Raw genomic sequence first — 15,333 nt, forward strand, 5'->3', positions numbered from 1 at the left:
TTTCTCCTTTAGATTGCAGTACTGATTGAGAGACTGAAATGGAACCAACACTCATAAGAAAACTGACTATGTCTGTAGCACAGAAGAGTTTGTCAGACTTCACACAAAATATTATTTACTAGAATAATGAGTGGAATGGATCTCTATCTTACCGTCTGTCCAAGGGCCCCTCTGTTAAGGGGGGGACTTCACAACTTTTTTCCACCCAGCTTCTGAAATGCACCTGATACTTTCCCAGCACAGGTACGAACATATTACCTCATCCTAAATACTGACAGGATCAATGATGGCAACACAATTTGCTTATTGTGAGGCATGGGGGATGAGGGATACAGACTGAAATAATTTTTCCACAGTTAAGTAAATTTCTATTAAATTTTGGAATAAAATGCATTTTTCAACTTTTAAAGATAAGACCAATTATCTATTATTCCATTTCCTGTTTTATAAAAAGCATTCTATAGCCGTATACTTTTTTCCATTAATACCTTTGAGTAATAAACATCGGAAATGAATGCCTTAGACACTGAAAAAAACATCTCAGATCTTCACTGCTCCAATTTGTGGCTAGGCTTGTATACTTTTAAATGACATACTGTAAACTTTTTTCAGGAGCAGTTTTACTTTATGACAAGCCATGACAAAACATTTAGTTTTTCCACAGCTAACAAAAGCTTTAATTTATATTGGTGGTATGTAACACATGACCATGTTAAGAACTTGTACAAACCCCAAATTCACCCGATAATGGATAAAATTGTGCAGCTGGAGTTAAAACATACTCAAGAAATTCAGCAGTTCAGGATGGTTACCTCCCTAGAAAACTAAAAAGACCAAGTCAAGTCTGAGACCATTCTCTGAATTTATGAACATGGTAGATTTTATTACTATTTATAGATCCCTTTAAAATTCCAAGCAAGTAAAAGATTGCAGCAAATATCTGCCTCATGAATGTGCTTTTATCCATCTACTTTAGTACCTTATATGTGAGCATGTATATTTCACTACATTAAAAAGGAAAAAAGTCATCAAAAAAAAAAAAAAAAGTATTTTACCAGTGATCTTGTTAAGACGAGCTCTCTTTGCCTGAAATGAGTTGCCTAGATTACTTTTCCTCTTGTGTGATAACGTGCTCTCTGCCTGCACAAAGGCCATCTTTGGAACATCCACTACAGGAAATCCTACTTTTAAACAGAAGAAAAATCTAATAAACTCACATTTCATAAATATGTAACACCACCCAAAATACTTAAGTATTTCAGAACCACTATTAGAATACTGCAGTAAGGAAACTTTAAAATTCTATTAAAAATGAAAACGACACATTCTGAAGATTTGGCATTACACCTTGAAGCATTAGATGCAGATTACCTCAAAATTTGTAATTTTCACTCAATATTATGAGAAATGCAGTATTAAAGACTATTAAAATGAACAAATTCATATCAACCCAGAAATAGTTTCAAACATCCCTGAATATGGATATATCACCCATACTGGAATTTTTTTTTTTTTAGAACAGTATCAGCAATTATCTCACAGGTAACAGAAGGTGCAGGAATATGAACCAAAGCATACAACAAAGTCATAAAAAAACCCAAAACCTTATGTTCTGCTCTTGTTAGAGCTAGGTAGAAGTTTTGCACAAGGATTAAATGCTGACCCAACTAGACTTATCTGATAAAAATTGTTTCTGAACTGATTAATGTTATGTATCACAACAGTTATCATAACAGCAAATGAGACATCTTCCTCTAGAACTACTAGTTATTACTTAATTGCAAAATTAACAACAGGAGTTCTACTTCAATATTACAGAAAAACCTAGTTTATCTTTTATAGAATTTGTTTTTACCAAATGTGTCACTAGATGTAGGCTCCTCTTCCTTTTTTTGGACTTCCTGCATGATTGTAGAGGTTGAGGTTTCTTCCTTTTTTGAAGGAACTTTTAGCCATTTTCTGTCCTCTTTATCTTTATTGCTGTTTGCGCTGGTTCTAGGTTTACTTCCTGCTTTGTTCTTGGCTGCTGCTGCAGCAGCAGCTTTGACCAAAGCTATCCAATCCTCCAAAAAGGAAAAAATGGTAAGTAAGTATTAACAAGTGCCTGAGACTCAAATAGAAAATAGTTATAAACCCAGTGAAACTTCATCTAGAAATGTTCAAGAGCAATTGAATTTATTTTTATGGCTACTACTCAAAGAGTGGTAAAACAAGTTTCCCAAATTGCCTAAAAAACCTTTAAGTATTATCAGTATGCCACACAGATAAAAAGCAAAAAGAAAAAAACTTAAAAAAAAACCAAACCACCATGTATAGAACTCTGGCTGCACAGGTTCCCTGCTACCTATTTTATGTCTTGTAGCTTCGGATACCCAGGAGCTCCCAAACCCAGAACACTGCCTTTTTTCTTACCCTTCTGGCTGTGAAATACACCAACTCCATTGTCGCTCGAATTTAACTATTATTCAAAACTACAATCAACGCAAAGCATGGTGCAGCCAGCTGCACGACTGGTCAGAGTTCTTCCTGAATTAAATCGATAAATCAGGGACAACTCTGTTCTAATTATACCTGTGTTTCTAGAGTAACTACAGATAGCACTCTCTTTGTATTACATATTACAAGTTTCATTCAATAATTTCAATAAAGTCCTCTATAATACGACTGAATTTCACAATCCGCGTTTAAGGTGGATTTAATAGTGCCATTTTGGATAATGGCTTATTTGACCATACAGAAAGATCCAAGGAGTGAACAGCAGAACACACAGCCCAAATTCATCAGCTTTTTGGCATGTAGATGAAGTCTAGCCACCCTGCAAGTCAATGGAGAGAACTAAATAGTTCCAAGGCTAAGCCAAGCTCTTTCCACTAGTTTGGAGTGATCGGACTCCTGCTTTATGTCTCTTGAGTGTCAGGGACCAATCTGATTGCAAAAATTTTAACTTGATCCTTTTTATTAACATATTTTTTTAAATTTTCTATAACATCCAGGTACAGAATTTTTCCATGGAGAAGCTATATGCGATATAAAAAACCAATAGCAACATTCATCCTCCACCAGTAAGAATTAAGCATCTGAGTGTTTTGAACAATAATTAATTTACTACATGGCAATTTGGCTACAAGAGTATTTGCAGATTCGTACTACCACATATAAAAAAGTTATAATAAAGACTAATTTTTGTCTAGTGTTGCATGAGTGCTTTACAAATAATAATTTCCCCCCCCCCAACTGTAGACAGACTATATTTTATTCTGGACTGCTTCCATGTTATGTTATCATAAGAGGTACCTAAAATACCTTGATTTTATAAATCATGTTTCAATGCAACTTTTTTCCCCACTCATTACATATTATAAGTCTTTCAAATTTCTGTTCAGCTGAGGGTTTCTTTGCCTTCTTTGATGTATGAGAAAAGCATGACACAAAATACAAAGCATTACTTTTAATTGTATTATGCTTTTCCTTTTCCATAGCTCAATACTTTTATGTCACTGTTTTACGTAGGTTATGCTTCTACTTTGCATCAGGCTAGGTACTTAGAAACACCAACAGTGTTTTGATTCCTCTAAGATAAAGTGTTCCATGTCCAAACTGTCCATGCAAGATGCATACACTCGGTCTAGCTAGCAGGAGCAAAGTTTGGAAGCGCTTTGGCAATGCTTACACAACAGGCAGCTACCAAGGCCACTTGGTGACGTGCCAGCCACAAAGAGCGTGTCTAACTGCCAGCTGCATAGTCAATCAAAAACACACATACCTCTTTTTTGGCCAGCCAAAACGAGCACACACATTAGCCCCAGTCCATCCAGAGCCTTGCCCATCCAGCAGGACAAAAAAAGGACTGAGCTATTTGTGCTGGTGAGGAGTTAGGAGACCTGAGAGTAGAAGTCTTACACTGTGCCCTGGCCAAGGGATGAAGAGGATCAGTAACATGGCTGGAGCTTGGATCTTACGATAAAAGTGGGAAGCAAAGGAAGCACAGCCTGCATCAAAACAGCTTCTAAACAGCATTTTAATTTTCAGTCAAGCTAAGCACCCTGAAATCAGAAGCTTTCAGAAGATATCGAGCTTCGGGGACCACACTGAACCAAGTATCCTGTTCTAATGGTAGCTGTTCTGGTGCAACATGAAGGGGTTTTCTGTTTGCATTTTATTTCATTGTTTGGATACTTTCCTGGAGACATGGAGCTTACGAAGGGTAGCAGGACACATATAACAATGAAGCAAACAAAGGTTAAACATTCAGAAGCCAGAGCAGAGAGACATTAATTATGGTGATAGTTATACTTTTTTTGTAGATTAACATGTAAATTTAAACTCAGTGAAGAAAACCTTGAGCAGGGGGGTGGACAAGATTGTGTCAAGAGGTCCCTTCCAACCTGAACAATTGTATGATTCTGAACTGGCCAGAAACTCTGCGGGTCCGTTTTTATTTTGACTCCAGAGTAAACATACAGGCACTAAAGTGACACAGGTAATTCCTGCTTCTTAACCTTGAACTCCTGCTGAGCGACTGCTCAGCTGCACAGCTCCTGACTTGTGAGAACTACTTAGCATCTAAGATGTGAAGGTGACTGTATTTCTCTTGAAGAGCACAGGAACTCCTCCTTCAAAAAGGATACGCTTGTGCCTTTTTCAGAATTTTCAGAAAAATTTAACAAAAAATGGGAGAATAACAGTGGGAGCCTAAAGCACAGTGAATTCTGAAATCTGTCTCAGGATCACTGTAAGATATCTACTCTGTCAACCGTAACAGCAGGACACTAAATATCATAGATATCACAGAAACTAGTTGTAAATCTTTAATAGCAGGACTTTTCCCCAGAGCATTCAGTATATGCAAAGCCAAGGGCCCAAATATGAACACATTAGAAATTAATAAAGTAAAAGCAAAATCCTCCTAAAAGAAGCTTTCCCTACTTTTCCCTCGTGTCCTGACATTGTCCCTCTATTGGCTGTGGTTTTGTAACTCTGCACCATCCAGCCTGATTTCCTGCCTCCCACAGTATCTCACCCCAGCGAGTTTCTCGTTTAAATATATAACTTCAAAAAAAAGTGTATTTTCTTTTTTATTCTTACTAAAATTCATCTTTCAAGCAAGCTGAGAAAATTGACAGGGGAGAAGTAATATGACACTGTAGTTAGAAGACAAAACATTACTTTATCACTACTGAGGAAAACTGTCATTATACTAATTAGATTCACTAAATCAAAGCACAGGAAATTGCAAGATCAAGAAATACATTAGTAGACATTACCCAACAGCCGTACACATCAATTGGCTAAAACACTTTAAAATATTCCTTTGCGTAACCTTAAACTTGCAACAGTGGGAAGGCAAAACCAGAATAATTTCTAAAATCCAACCCTTGCGCCAACAGCAGAATTCACACACGCATCGTTCTCCCTTCACCTGCCTACAACCACCACCTTTTTGCTTCTCTACAGTACTAAAGATTCAGCTCTTTTTCCTCTCCTGACACATCACAACTCCCAACTCCCACACATTCATACATATACATACATAAAACATCATCGATCTATTGACTGGCTGATTCCACATCAAGCTTGGATTCCTCACCCTCACCTTTCAATTCTAAACAGTCTGCCCCACCTACATCTCGGCTCACATTGTCTCCTGTCACATCTTCTTTTGTCCTCTGTCCCAATCGCAAATCCATGCTTTTTCCTCAGCTTCCTCGTCCTGTGTGCCAAGTCCCCTCCCTCTCCTTCAAAACCCTCCTCAAAACTCACTTCTTTTGGTTCGATTTCCGTCACTAATCTCAGCTCCGGCGCTATCTGCTCCCTCTCGCGCGCCTAATTATATCGAAGATAAAACAAAAAACATGAAACAGAAAAAGTAAGTTATCCAAATACTTCATATGTGCTCTCACAAGGGCAGTCTCAATATCCCCATCTTTTTTTATTTTCTCTCTGTACTACATTAGCCACATTTCTGTTTGTTTTCAATTAATTTGCACTTATCTGTAGAGCAACCTAACCTATAGTCTCATTGCATTGAACCACACAAATATTTTCCTCTCCTTAAAAATTTTGCCTTTCCACCCTCACAGCTGCGTCTTATTAAAACACACTTCTGCTGAAACTCAAAAATAGTTTGTTACAGTGTTTACAGTCTCTTCCTTTAAGACACGCTAAGCTCAAATCAAAGAATTAACTAGTCTATATCCCTCTTTCTCCATGTAATTCAAATTCTGCATGCTTAGCACACACCTTCCAAACAGATCTTGCATTTGTTAAATTTGCTAATGCACTAGAACTTGAAGTATCTTGAGCTTACACTCATCTCTTGAAATGTATTTTTTCTACGGAAACAGACAAAAAAACAAGATATAGGTTTCAATTAAGCATGAAGTGTTGGATCTGCCAACTCCACTATTTTTCAAATCAAGTTATACTCTTGGCATTTTTTTAAGCTTTACATAATTTTTAGTAAACGTCTTCCTATAAAATAAATAATGTAAAAAAGCAAAAACATCCATTTGAGTTCTAGGCTTGGACAAAGCTTAGTTTCAGATAATTGATTTTCAAACGGAGTCTTAGATCACGTTTTTATTCTTAAATACCACAAAAATATTTTGAAAAACAAACATTTTACCATAGCATAATGATGTAGGAGATGTTGCAGAAAAAAATCATCTTTACCTTTGAAAGCTACAGAACTTCATGCCTATCTCTAATTTTGCAAAATGAAATGCTAAGACTAGTATCAATTAGCATTACAGAAAGCATAATTGGTGCTGTTCTTGCTGCAACACAACTTAAAAATTCTAAATCCATCTCAGAAAGTGTAAATTTGGCCCCCTTATGCTTTCTCAAGACTTCATAGAAGCCACCTACATTCAGCCCCTGAGATGCATGAGACTGACACCATAACTCTCAACTACTGCGAAAAATTAGAAATAATAGATGAGCTGGACTGCCACCAAGCATGTCTGGACATCAAAATGGTTGCTAAGAAATGGATTTTTTTTTTAAGCTGAAAATGCCTGTGGCCCAAGAGTAGTAACTTAAGATTAGACAAAACATAGCTCCCTAGAAAAAGCACAGGACAGAGTAAGGGACTTCTTCACATTGTCACAAAAGGGCTATTTCAGTTCAGTCACAACCACATTAACCAAGTTTGTATTTTTATGAAGTAAAATGAAATAGTCTAGCTTCCTAACTTACTGTCATACTGAAAGTATTTTTTGAAATATCATATACTGGTTCAACAGAGGTATTGTAAGACTGCAGCAAGAAGCCAGTGTTAGTGTGACTGTGGATTTCAGTGTAATCTCTTTAAGGAAATATAGTTTAAATAGTGCAGTGTTGCCTGCACAAAGTTCCAGTGTTCTTTGCATAGATGATCAATCCTAGTATACAGCTACCTGTAACCTGGAGGCCAGGATATAGAAATGTTTTCAAGCAAATTCGCTTATCCATGTGCCCTTGTCACAATAGGGATGGCTACAACCATAATTATGAAATAACTGAATTTTGTTTGCCAAGTTAGGAGTATTCTGAAGAAAACTGGGAGTGAACATGAACAGTTTTTTCACATTTCTTGTTCCAGAGTCTCAAATAGTTTCAGTGCAGTAATTTCTCATTAAGTATGAGAATACAGTTACCATGCAAGATAAATGCAATGGCGTTTCCACTGAAAGCATGTAAGTTTTCAACATTGTTTTTCTTTTGCAAGTAAAGATATGCCTATTGACTAAATCATGTCCTCTACTTCACAGCCTCCCTCAACTTCCACTAAGCATCTCTTCTTTAACAGCAACTGGACATTATCAGAGATAAACAAATATTTATCTGTCTGAATCCCCAAAAGTTCTGATACAGGGGAGAAAACCCCCACAGAACAGTCACATTAATAAGAACATGTGGGCAAAAAGCTATCACGGTAACAAACAAAAGAGATGGGGTGGGGAAGGGAAAAAAAAAAATAAATAAAAAAATCAGCAGCACAGACTACTGACGAGCTAAAGCTTTTTCCTGAAAGGAGACCAGAAGAAAAAGACTCTGGATGCCCCTGGTTTTGTAAACTATGCAAGACAAAACTCTGGGAACAGATTAGTTGGCAATGGAGTGTACGGCAGCTAGACATTTCAGATAGAGGCAAGACTACTTGAGCAGCACACTCTGGGGCATCATCCATAAAACTGGTGAAGCAAGGCAGCGCAGGACCTAGTACAAAGCCTGTAATCTAAAACTAGTTGCGCTAGATGACATTTTTACTATCTCAAGATATTAAAAAAAAATCTATATAAAACCTAACGAAGAGATACCTAAAGTATTCTTACCTGCCCTTTTGCATCCTCTGGCATAGATTTGATATGCATCCTCTTAAGACATCGAATAACACCATCATAGAACTGTACTGTGAATGTTCCTAGAAGAGGATTAATGTAATCACTATGAGTAGTTAAGAAACAAACACACCTTGTTACTATGAAAGCTTTAGTAAAATGTTTTATAGGCTACATGAACAAAGTAACCAGGTGTTACCTACAGTCAGGATGAAGAATTTTAAGAAAAATAAGTGACAGCCTCAATGAAGCCCTCCTTTTATATTGTTGCTCTTTGTCCACTTGCACAATTTCAAGCATGTTTAAGCTACTGTGTCACTTTTGCTCACAATTAATTGAAAGAATTAAGTAATATTTAAGTTGTCACAATAGGGAAACAATTCAATTCAAAATCAAATCCTCATTTGCTTTAAATTACAGTAAAAACTTCAATTTCTACTATGTTGATTAGAAATATCACCCCATTGTGAAGGATTGCATCTAAGTTGTTCCTTTATTTCCCCATTTCCATTGTTTCTTTTCAATAAACAGTTTTAAAGAGACCTACCATTCCTAAAACAATTCCAAAAATTTAAATATATCATTAGCCCAGATCAATAGTACAAAATATTCGTAACACTGTGCACAGTGTATTCTTCTCATCAGTGAGAAAACATTAAGCCATTTTGTCTTCCAGGAGAAATTCCAATTGTCTAATTTCACACAGATAAAAGATGAACCTCTTAAGAAATTTGACAGAATAGAAACATTTTCACTTAATAGTGAGGTAGTGAGGAAAACCTTATAGGCATGTCAACTTTTTAAGCAGACTACAGCTACAGCATAGCATAGGCAAACAGTCCTTACCAATGGGCCATACATGAATACATACCCTCTTTATTAATTGCTTCAATCTTTGCAGGGTAATAGCGACAGTCTGTCCAACGAGCTAGGACTTCTTCTCCAGGTTTAAAATCCTATTTTGTAAAAATTTAGTCATTAATATTTTAATGATTTAAATTTTTTCCTAAAAAGAATTAAACACTATGTGCTAGACAGATCTAATGTAGGAAAGCAAGTAGGACAGTTTACAAGAAAGAGCCAAAGACAAAATAAACGTGCCACTTACAACAAATTCTTCATCATCTTTCAGCCCTTCTTTCCTTAATGCTGGTCGCTCCAAAGGTCGCAACCTATTGCTGTCCCAGTAAATCCACTCATCGTAGCGATGACTCCAACGTTCAAAATGGACCAACATCTTCCCCTCTTCATAATCTATCTTCTCAATACGAGATGGATACCTTGAATGAGAAAGGTAAACTGATAAATCCCCAAGTTTTTTCAAGGGTTTTTGGTGTTTTTGGATACAACAGTGCTTACATGACCATTCAGAAAGTAATACTAACACCTTGTACTGGGAAATCTCCAAGTCTGAAAAAGATGAAGTTACTAAATTGATAGTAGGATAACATTTAGTTTAAGAGTTATCTATACACCTAAGTGACATGTCATCAACTTCATTCTAGTCAGATGATTATATGCAAATTTAAACCTCAAACCCCCAGAACAAGACTGCCTGAAATTGGCATTAGAAGTTTGTTCTTATCAGTTTTAAAACCTGTGTTTGTTTAAAGCAAAGTTTTTGTTTTCTTAGGGATGGGAAGGATATAAAATAGTTTTAAGACTACATTTATTACTTTTATCATATGAAATGTTTCGTCAAACTATACCATTGATTCCAGACAAATCCAAGCAACTAATCAAACCCAGAAGTCAACAGAACTCAATCTAAGCTGCTTACTAATTTATAGATCAGCTTCCATGATTTCACTGCCATTAAATTTGATTCATAGTAACTATTTTTTAGCAGTCATCTCTCTGAAACTTCACATGCACTAAAATAAATATGTCAGTCTTAATTAACATGTGGATTTTACTCTCAAACGCTCTATGTGCTCAGCAGAACTATTCAGGACTGAGCTGCAACCAGACCAATCTTAGGCACCTGATTTTGGGTGTGGCATAGATTTAGTTTAGGAACCATAAAGTTTGAGATTATATTTTCAGGGAAAAATGGCAAATTTCTCTAACTTAAGCAATTATTATTCAGTCTTACTATTTCTGTTTCACAAAAGTGACGTATTTCACAAAACTGTAGTAGGGGAGCAAGGCACAAACTGGTTTTGTCACGCTACTTCCTCCAACAAAATTATTAGAACTCTTTATTTCCGCTGTATGAAATGCAGAGAAAATTGGAATGAGGCAGAACTCGGCTCCTTCTGCCCTTCACAAAAGTATTGAAACGGATTCAAAAGCACAAAGAATGTCCTAAGAAAAAGTTAATTAGATCATCAAATTTTCTCCAGAGTTTCCATTAAGGATGGTCTAATGTTAACAAATCATGTACTGAAAGGAAAGACCACAGCAAAAGACCAGCTGTCTTTCACTTGCATTAAGAGGCAATCTGTTTTTCTAACAAAGTGCTACTGTGGAGCAATAATAAGAAAGCAGAGCTTGAGCAATCAATTTCCAGTTTTCTGCAAATTCCATCAGCTAGAAATGCAGACACATACAGGAATCCTGTCAACATTTTCAATTTTGAATATTTTCTCTCCAAAATACTGACAGTGCTGATAAAGGAGTCTTTAACATTATGTTCTGATTAAAATATAAGTTCTCAGGAAGTACAGGCTTTCCTTCTTTCCTGGTGACTAGAACAGGGCATTGAAACAAAAGGTGTCAATCTCAATTTGCTCCTTCATTTCTCCAGTCCTACTTCTTCAGCTGCAGTGATGCATACAGCTTCCCAACGTCTAAATACCTCAGGAGTTGCTGAATGAGTAATCTAGAAAAGAGTTTTTCTACTGCAACTACTTCAGCCACATTTCACCCCCATCTCAGAATACACAGACAGTCCAACTTCTTGTTGCATTTGTCTCATCCATACATTTCAGAAATGCAAAATGTTTTCATAGCCATTCTTTATGTTCCCAACTTCTTCTCACTGAACTTTAAAACAAAAAACAACATCTTAGTCTCAAATTGCGGACCCTCATTTGCCACTCTACTAACAAAATCTTTTTCAAGACAGAACCCCTCCTTGGGGCTCCTTTCAGAGGAGCAATAAAATCAACCTCCTTGCCCCTCTCAAGTAGACTGACAACAACAACCTAACAAGAAGAGTGAAACTGATGATATAATATATCAAAACAGAAAGTAAAACTCATAGGACAAAACCTGAATCCCATTATCAGCATTCTGGTTTAACTTTGAACAAAGCTTCAAGAAAACAAAAACAGCCAACAGATGGTTTTCCTAAGCCCTGCCTTTGATGATGCTTTCTTCTTAAGTCTACATGCTGCTGCATTTAGGAATTTTATTATGAAATTTCTTGCTAGTTTTTTCATCTTCCCTAGTGTTCCAATTTCAGACTTCCTACAACTAGACACCAAGTGACAGAATAAGCAGGAAGAGTAGCAAAGCAGAGGAAAAAGTAAAGTTACTGTTACTACAGCAAACTTGTGAGTAACGATGTTACCTAAAAGAGTTCAAACAGAAGTAAAGGATGAGGCAGAAAGCATTTAACAGAGAGAAGGAACGAAAAACATCAGAAAAGCAAGAGGACAGGAAGTGCACTTTGTAGCAATCAAAAATGACAGCTTGTGCACAAGCACTGAAGCTGCAGTCAGTGAAAGGGAAGGCAAGAACGACGGTGCTCTTTCTCACTACAGTTGGAAACTTTGGGTTTGTCACACGCCAGCCAGGTAGTGATGCAAAACTACAGTTATTTTACAAAATTCAGGGACCATCAGACAAAAGAGAATTCTCCTTTTCCTACGCGTCTACAATGCAAATACCCTGGTTCCATTATGGCGCTACCCTATAGCGGTTCCCTTGCTATGTTTTTCTTGTTGTTATGGCTGGTAGCTTTCCCTGGGCATCACCAGCAAAGTCACCATTCCAATCACGGTGTGCAGAAGACAACAGAAGGGGTAAACTGGTAAAATATAGTACACTGTCCTGGAAAGAGAAAACTGAGTAAGAGGGGGAAGTAAAATACAGGGTACAGTTTAGAGACAAATCTATTAAAATAAAGAAAATTTTAAGGAAAATTCAGCAAGCCAAGAATCAAGACATTAATATATATGGAAAAAAAACCCAAAAGAGCAAAGCTAGCATCAGTTCATAATAGAAGATATGCAAAATATTAAGTCTCATTAGGGATCACTCAACAGAGGAAATGCTGTACCAGGTCTGTATTGGTTAATTTCTCTTAATAAATACAATTTCTGCTACCAAAGTCTTTTTAAAATGTCATTATCTGTTCTGAATCAAAGTCCACAATACTGGTTTTGCACAGTTAAATCTTATAATTTAGAGTAATAACCATATCGTCACATAATGGCTTTATTCCAATAATTTATGTTTTTTCAGTGTATGTTAAGACAGTGGTTGCAAGATGAATAAAGCCAAAACCTGCATTCAACTCCAATCCTCAGAGATGGAAGATTTAGCAGATCTCTGAACAACCCAAGCTACATATGATTGGTTATTAGGCAACCCAAAAATAACTTTGTATGGATTTAGCAACAAGATATTACCCTCAATATCCACTAAATTTAGCCACACAATGTGCCACAAATATGTATAAACAGTAATATTTCACAATACCGATCCCACAGTGGAAAAGAGCAGAGCACTTTTGTGTATTGCAGAATTGACTATTGCAAATTTCACACTGCACAGAAACATTCTTCTGGTGCTACAGTTCTTGTACTTTTACTGAAAATGATCAGTTTCATAAATTGCAAAATTATACGAATATTTCAAAGGCAAGTATGCGTTTCCTGCTAATATAAGATAAAATGGCAACATAAATTTTTTAATCTGCCTTTTTAAAGAATTCTAGTAATAATGCATACAGGAAAGCTTTTACTATGGCTAAGAGCAATGTTTGTATTTATTCTGTAGAAAAAAGATTAATACGAAGATGGTTACATCTCATATACATCAGAAATTTTATGTAGAAGTTCCTTCCATCGCAGAGCTACAAGTAGGCACTATGAAGTAGTACTACAAAGGGGAATATAAACATCACTGTTTACAGTACCAAAGTGTAACGATGTCTAAGGCCCAACAACCTTCCAATCAGGTTAATCCTCCCCATTCGCCCCCAGCAAGTACTCCACACTAAGGCATCAGAATGAATTTGGTATACAAACAGATTTGCCAACATTTGATCAGCACAAACGAGAAATATACACTCTAAAAAACTGAGTAAAAAGTCTTTACTTTTCACAAAAAATAAATTTAAAAAACTCCCAAAAAAACCCACCACAAAAAACTAGACCACCACACTCCAGTTCAATAATCAAAGTGTTCTTTTTATGGGAAGAAACAATAACCTGCAAGTTTTGAGTGTTTTTTTAATAGCATGGTGGAAATAGTATTTCATAATCTCAAATAAAGTCTCATCCAAATTTCAGGGGGTTTTGTTCTTGTTTTTTAAAGCGAGAACAGGAAAAACATTGTTAGCTGATGGTATCTGCCCAGTTTACACATTGCATGCTCTCCATTCTCAGGTTCCAGTGATTCCAGCCTGTAAGAATTACGCAACATTTTTGTAAAGCTGTAAAATTTAATATGGCTTACAAAATTTACACTATGAAGCACTGGTCAGACAACAATAATGCCCCAGCGTTCACACAGGAAAAATTAATGGGAAACTTCCAGTTACCATTTCTTGACAGGGTTAAAAAAATACCCATTTTCTCCAATGCACTTAACACACATTAATGGCCATACAGACAGTATTTTTCATTTTGACATCATCATCATCTTCCTTTTGAGCCTTCAAAAGTGACCAACAAGTGGTGAATTGCCCTGGGAGATGGGACAACAGTTATTTCAAACTGTAAAAATGGATGCAAAAACTTCAGAAAATTTCCCCAAGTTTGCACCTACAAAATCTAGAAACAAACACATACTTCATGCCTTTACAATTATGGTATAAAAAGTCTTTCCTTCTACCTTGTAGAGGATATAAAACCAAATACCTTCCATTCTGATTTCTCCACAAATAGCCTGCTGATGTCTGCAAAATCTGCAAATACCTATTTGAGTCTCCATCCCTAGAGGTATTTAAAAAACGGATAGATACGGTGCTCGAGGACATGGTATAGATGGACTTGGCAGTGACAGGTTAACGGCTGGACTCGATGATCTTAAGGGTCTTTTCCAACCTTGACGATTCTATGATTCTATATTCGATTTCTAAGTCTTTTATTACCTATGCTGTATTATATTAATATAAAGCACAGTCTTCACAGTCCTTTCAAATACCTGGCTGTCAAGTAACCCAGTCAACTGAAATCCAAAGCAAGGACTGTACAAAATAAGATCTCCAAAAGTCTTACACGGAAAAAATTTCCTCCATACTGAAAAAAAAGAAAAAAAAAATCCATCCAGATAATCAAATACACCAAGTCAAAGTGCTGCTGTTCTGACAACTAACCTATTTTAGTGAGCTGTTGCCATTCCAGAACTGCAATGAGGGTCATGTATCTGTACTTCCTTCATTACTTAACTTAAAGCTTACATCAAGCAGATTAATAAAGACGACGGTCTCAGAAAAACAACAGGGTTGGGTTTTTTTTAAAGCAATATCTGGCACTTACAGGACAACAGGTAGAGAGTTAGAGCCACAAAAGAATAGATGCATCTTTAAACACATCAGCTTTGCAGAGACTGTGTCCTACTTGTGGGAGCTAACAGCTTAAGAACCAGTCTTACACATGGGCACGTACTTGCAGATATGTGCAGTTTTACAGCTGTTTCATTTGTTTTGTCAGTGAGGGGCACAGGGGGGTGGGTGCACGTGTATTAGTTTTGGTATGAGATCATAGGATAATTCAACTCGGAAGGGACCTCAGAAAGCCTCTGGTCCAACCGCCCACTCAAAGCAGGGTCAGCAATGAGATCACACCAGGTTTTCCAGAGTTTTATCCAGCCCAGTCATGAAAACCTCCACAAA

General features: G+C 36.6%; 1 protein-coding gene across 15 annotated transcripts in view; it reads right to left on the reverse strand.

Moving 5' to 3' along the window:
• The window catches only part of PHF20L1 (PHD finger protein 20 like 1), a 62,808-nt gene that overhangs the window by 41,345 nt on the left and 6,130 nt on the right, over nt 1-15,333 (reverse strand). For 8 of the 15 annotated variants that reach the window (XM_082324448.1, XM_082324443.1, XM_082324441.1 and 5 more), the window contains exons 3-8: nt 9,430-9,601; nt 9,193-9,277; nt 8,316-8,404; nt 5,761-5,823; nt 1,856-2,063; nt 1,056-1,184 (exon numbers count right to left, since the gene is read on the reverse strand). In XM_082324448.1, coding sequence (XP_082180574.1) covers nt 1,056-1,184; nt 1,856-2,063; nt 5,761-5,823; nt 8,316-8,404; nt 9,193-9,277; nt 9,430-9,601 — 746 coding nt within the window. The remainder of the gene's footprint in view (nt 1-1,055; nt 1,185-1,855; nt 2,064-5,760; nt 5,824-8,315; nt 8,405-9,192; nt 9,278-9,429; nt 9,602-15,333) is intronic. The other 7 variants (XM_082324449.1, XM_082324452.1, XM_082324451.1 and 4 more) reach the window with 3 other exon arrangements.

The sequence above is a fragment of the Platalea leucorodia genome, assembly GCF_965183815.1.
Source record: "Platalea leucorodia genome assembly, chromosome: 1".
In the NCBI taxonomy this organism is placed as follows: Eukaryota; Metazoa; Chordata; class Aves; order Pelecaniformes; family Threskiornithidae; genus Platalea; species Platalea leucorodia.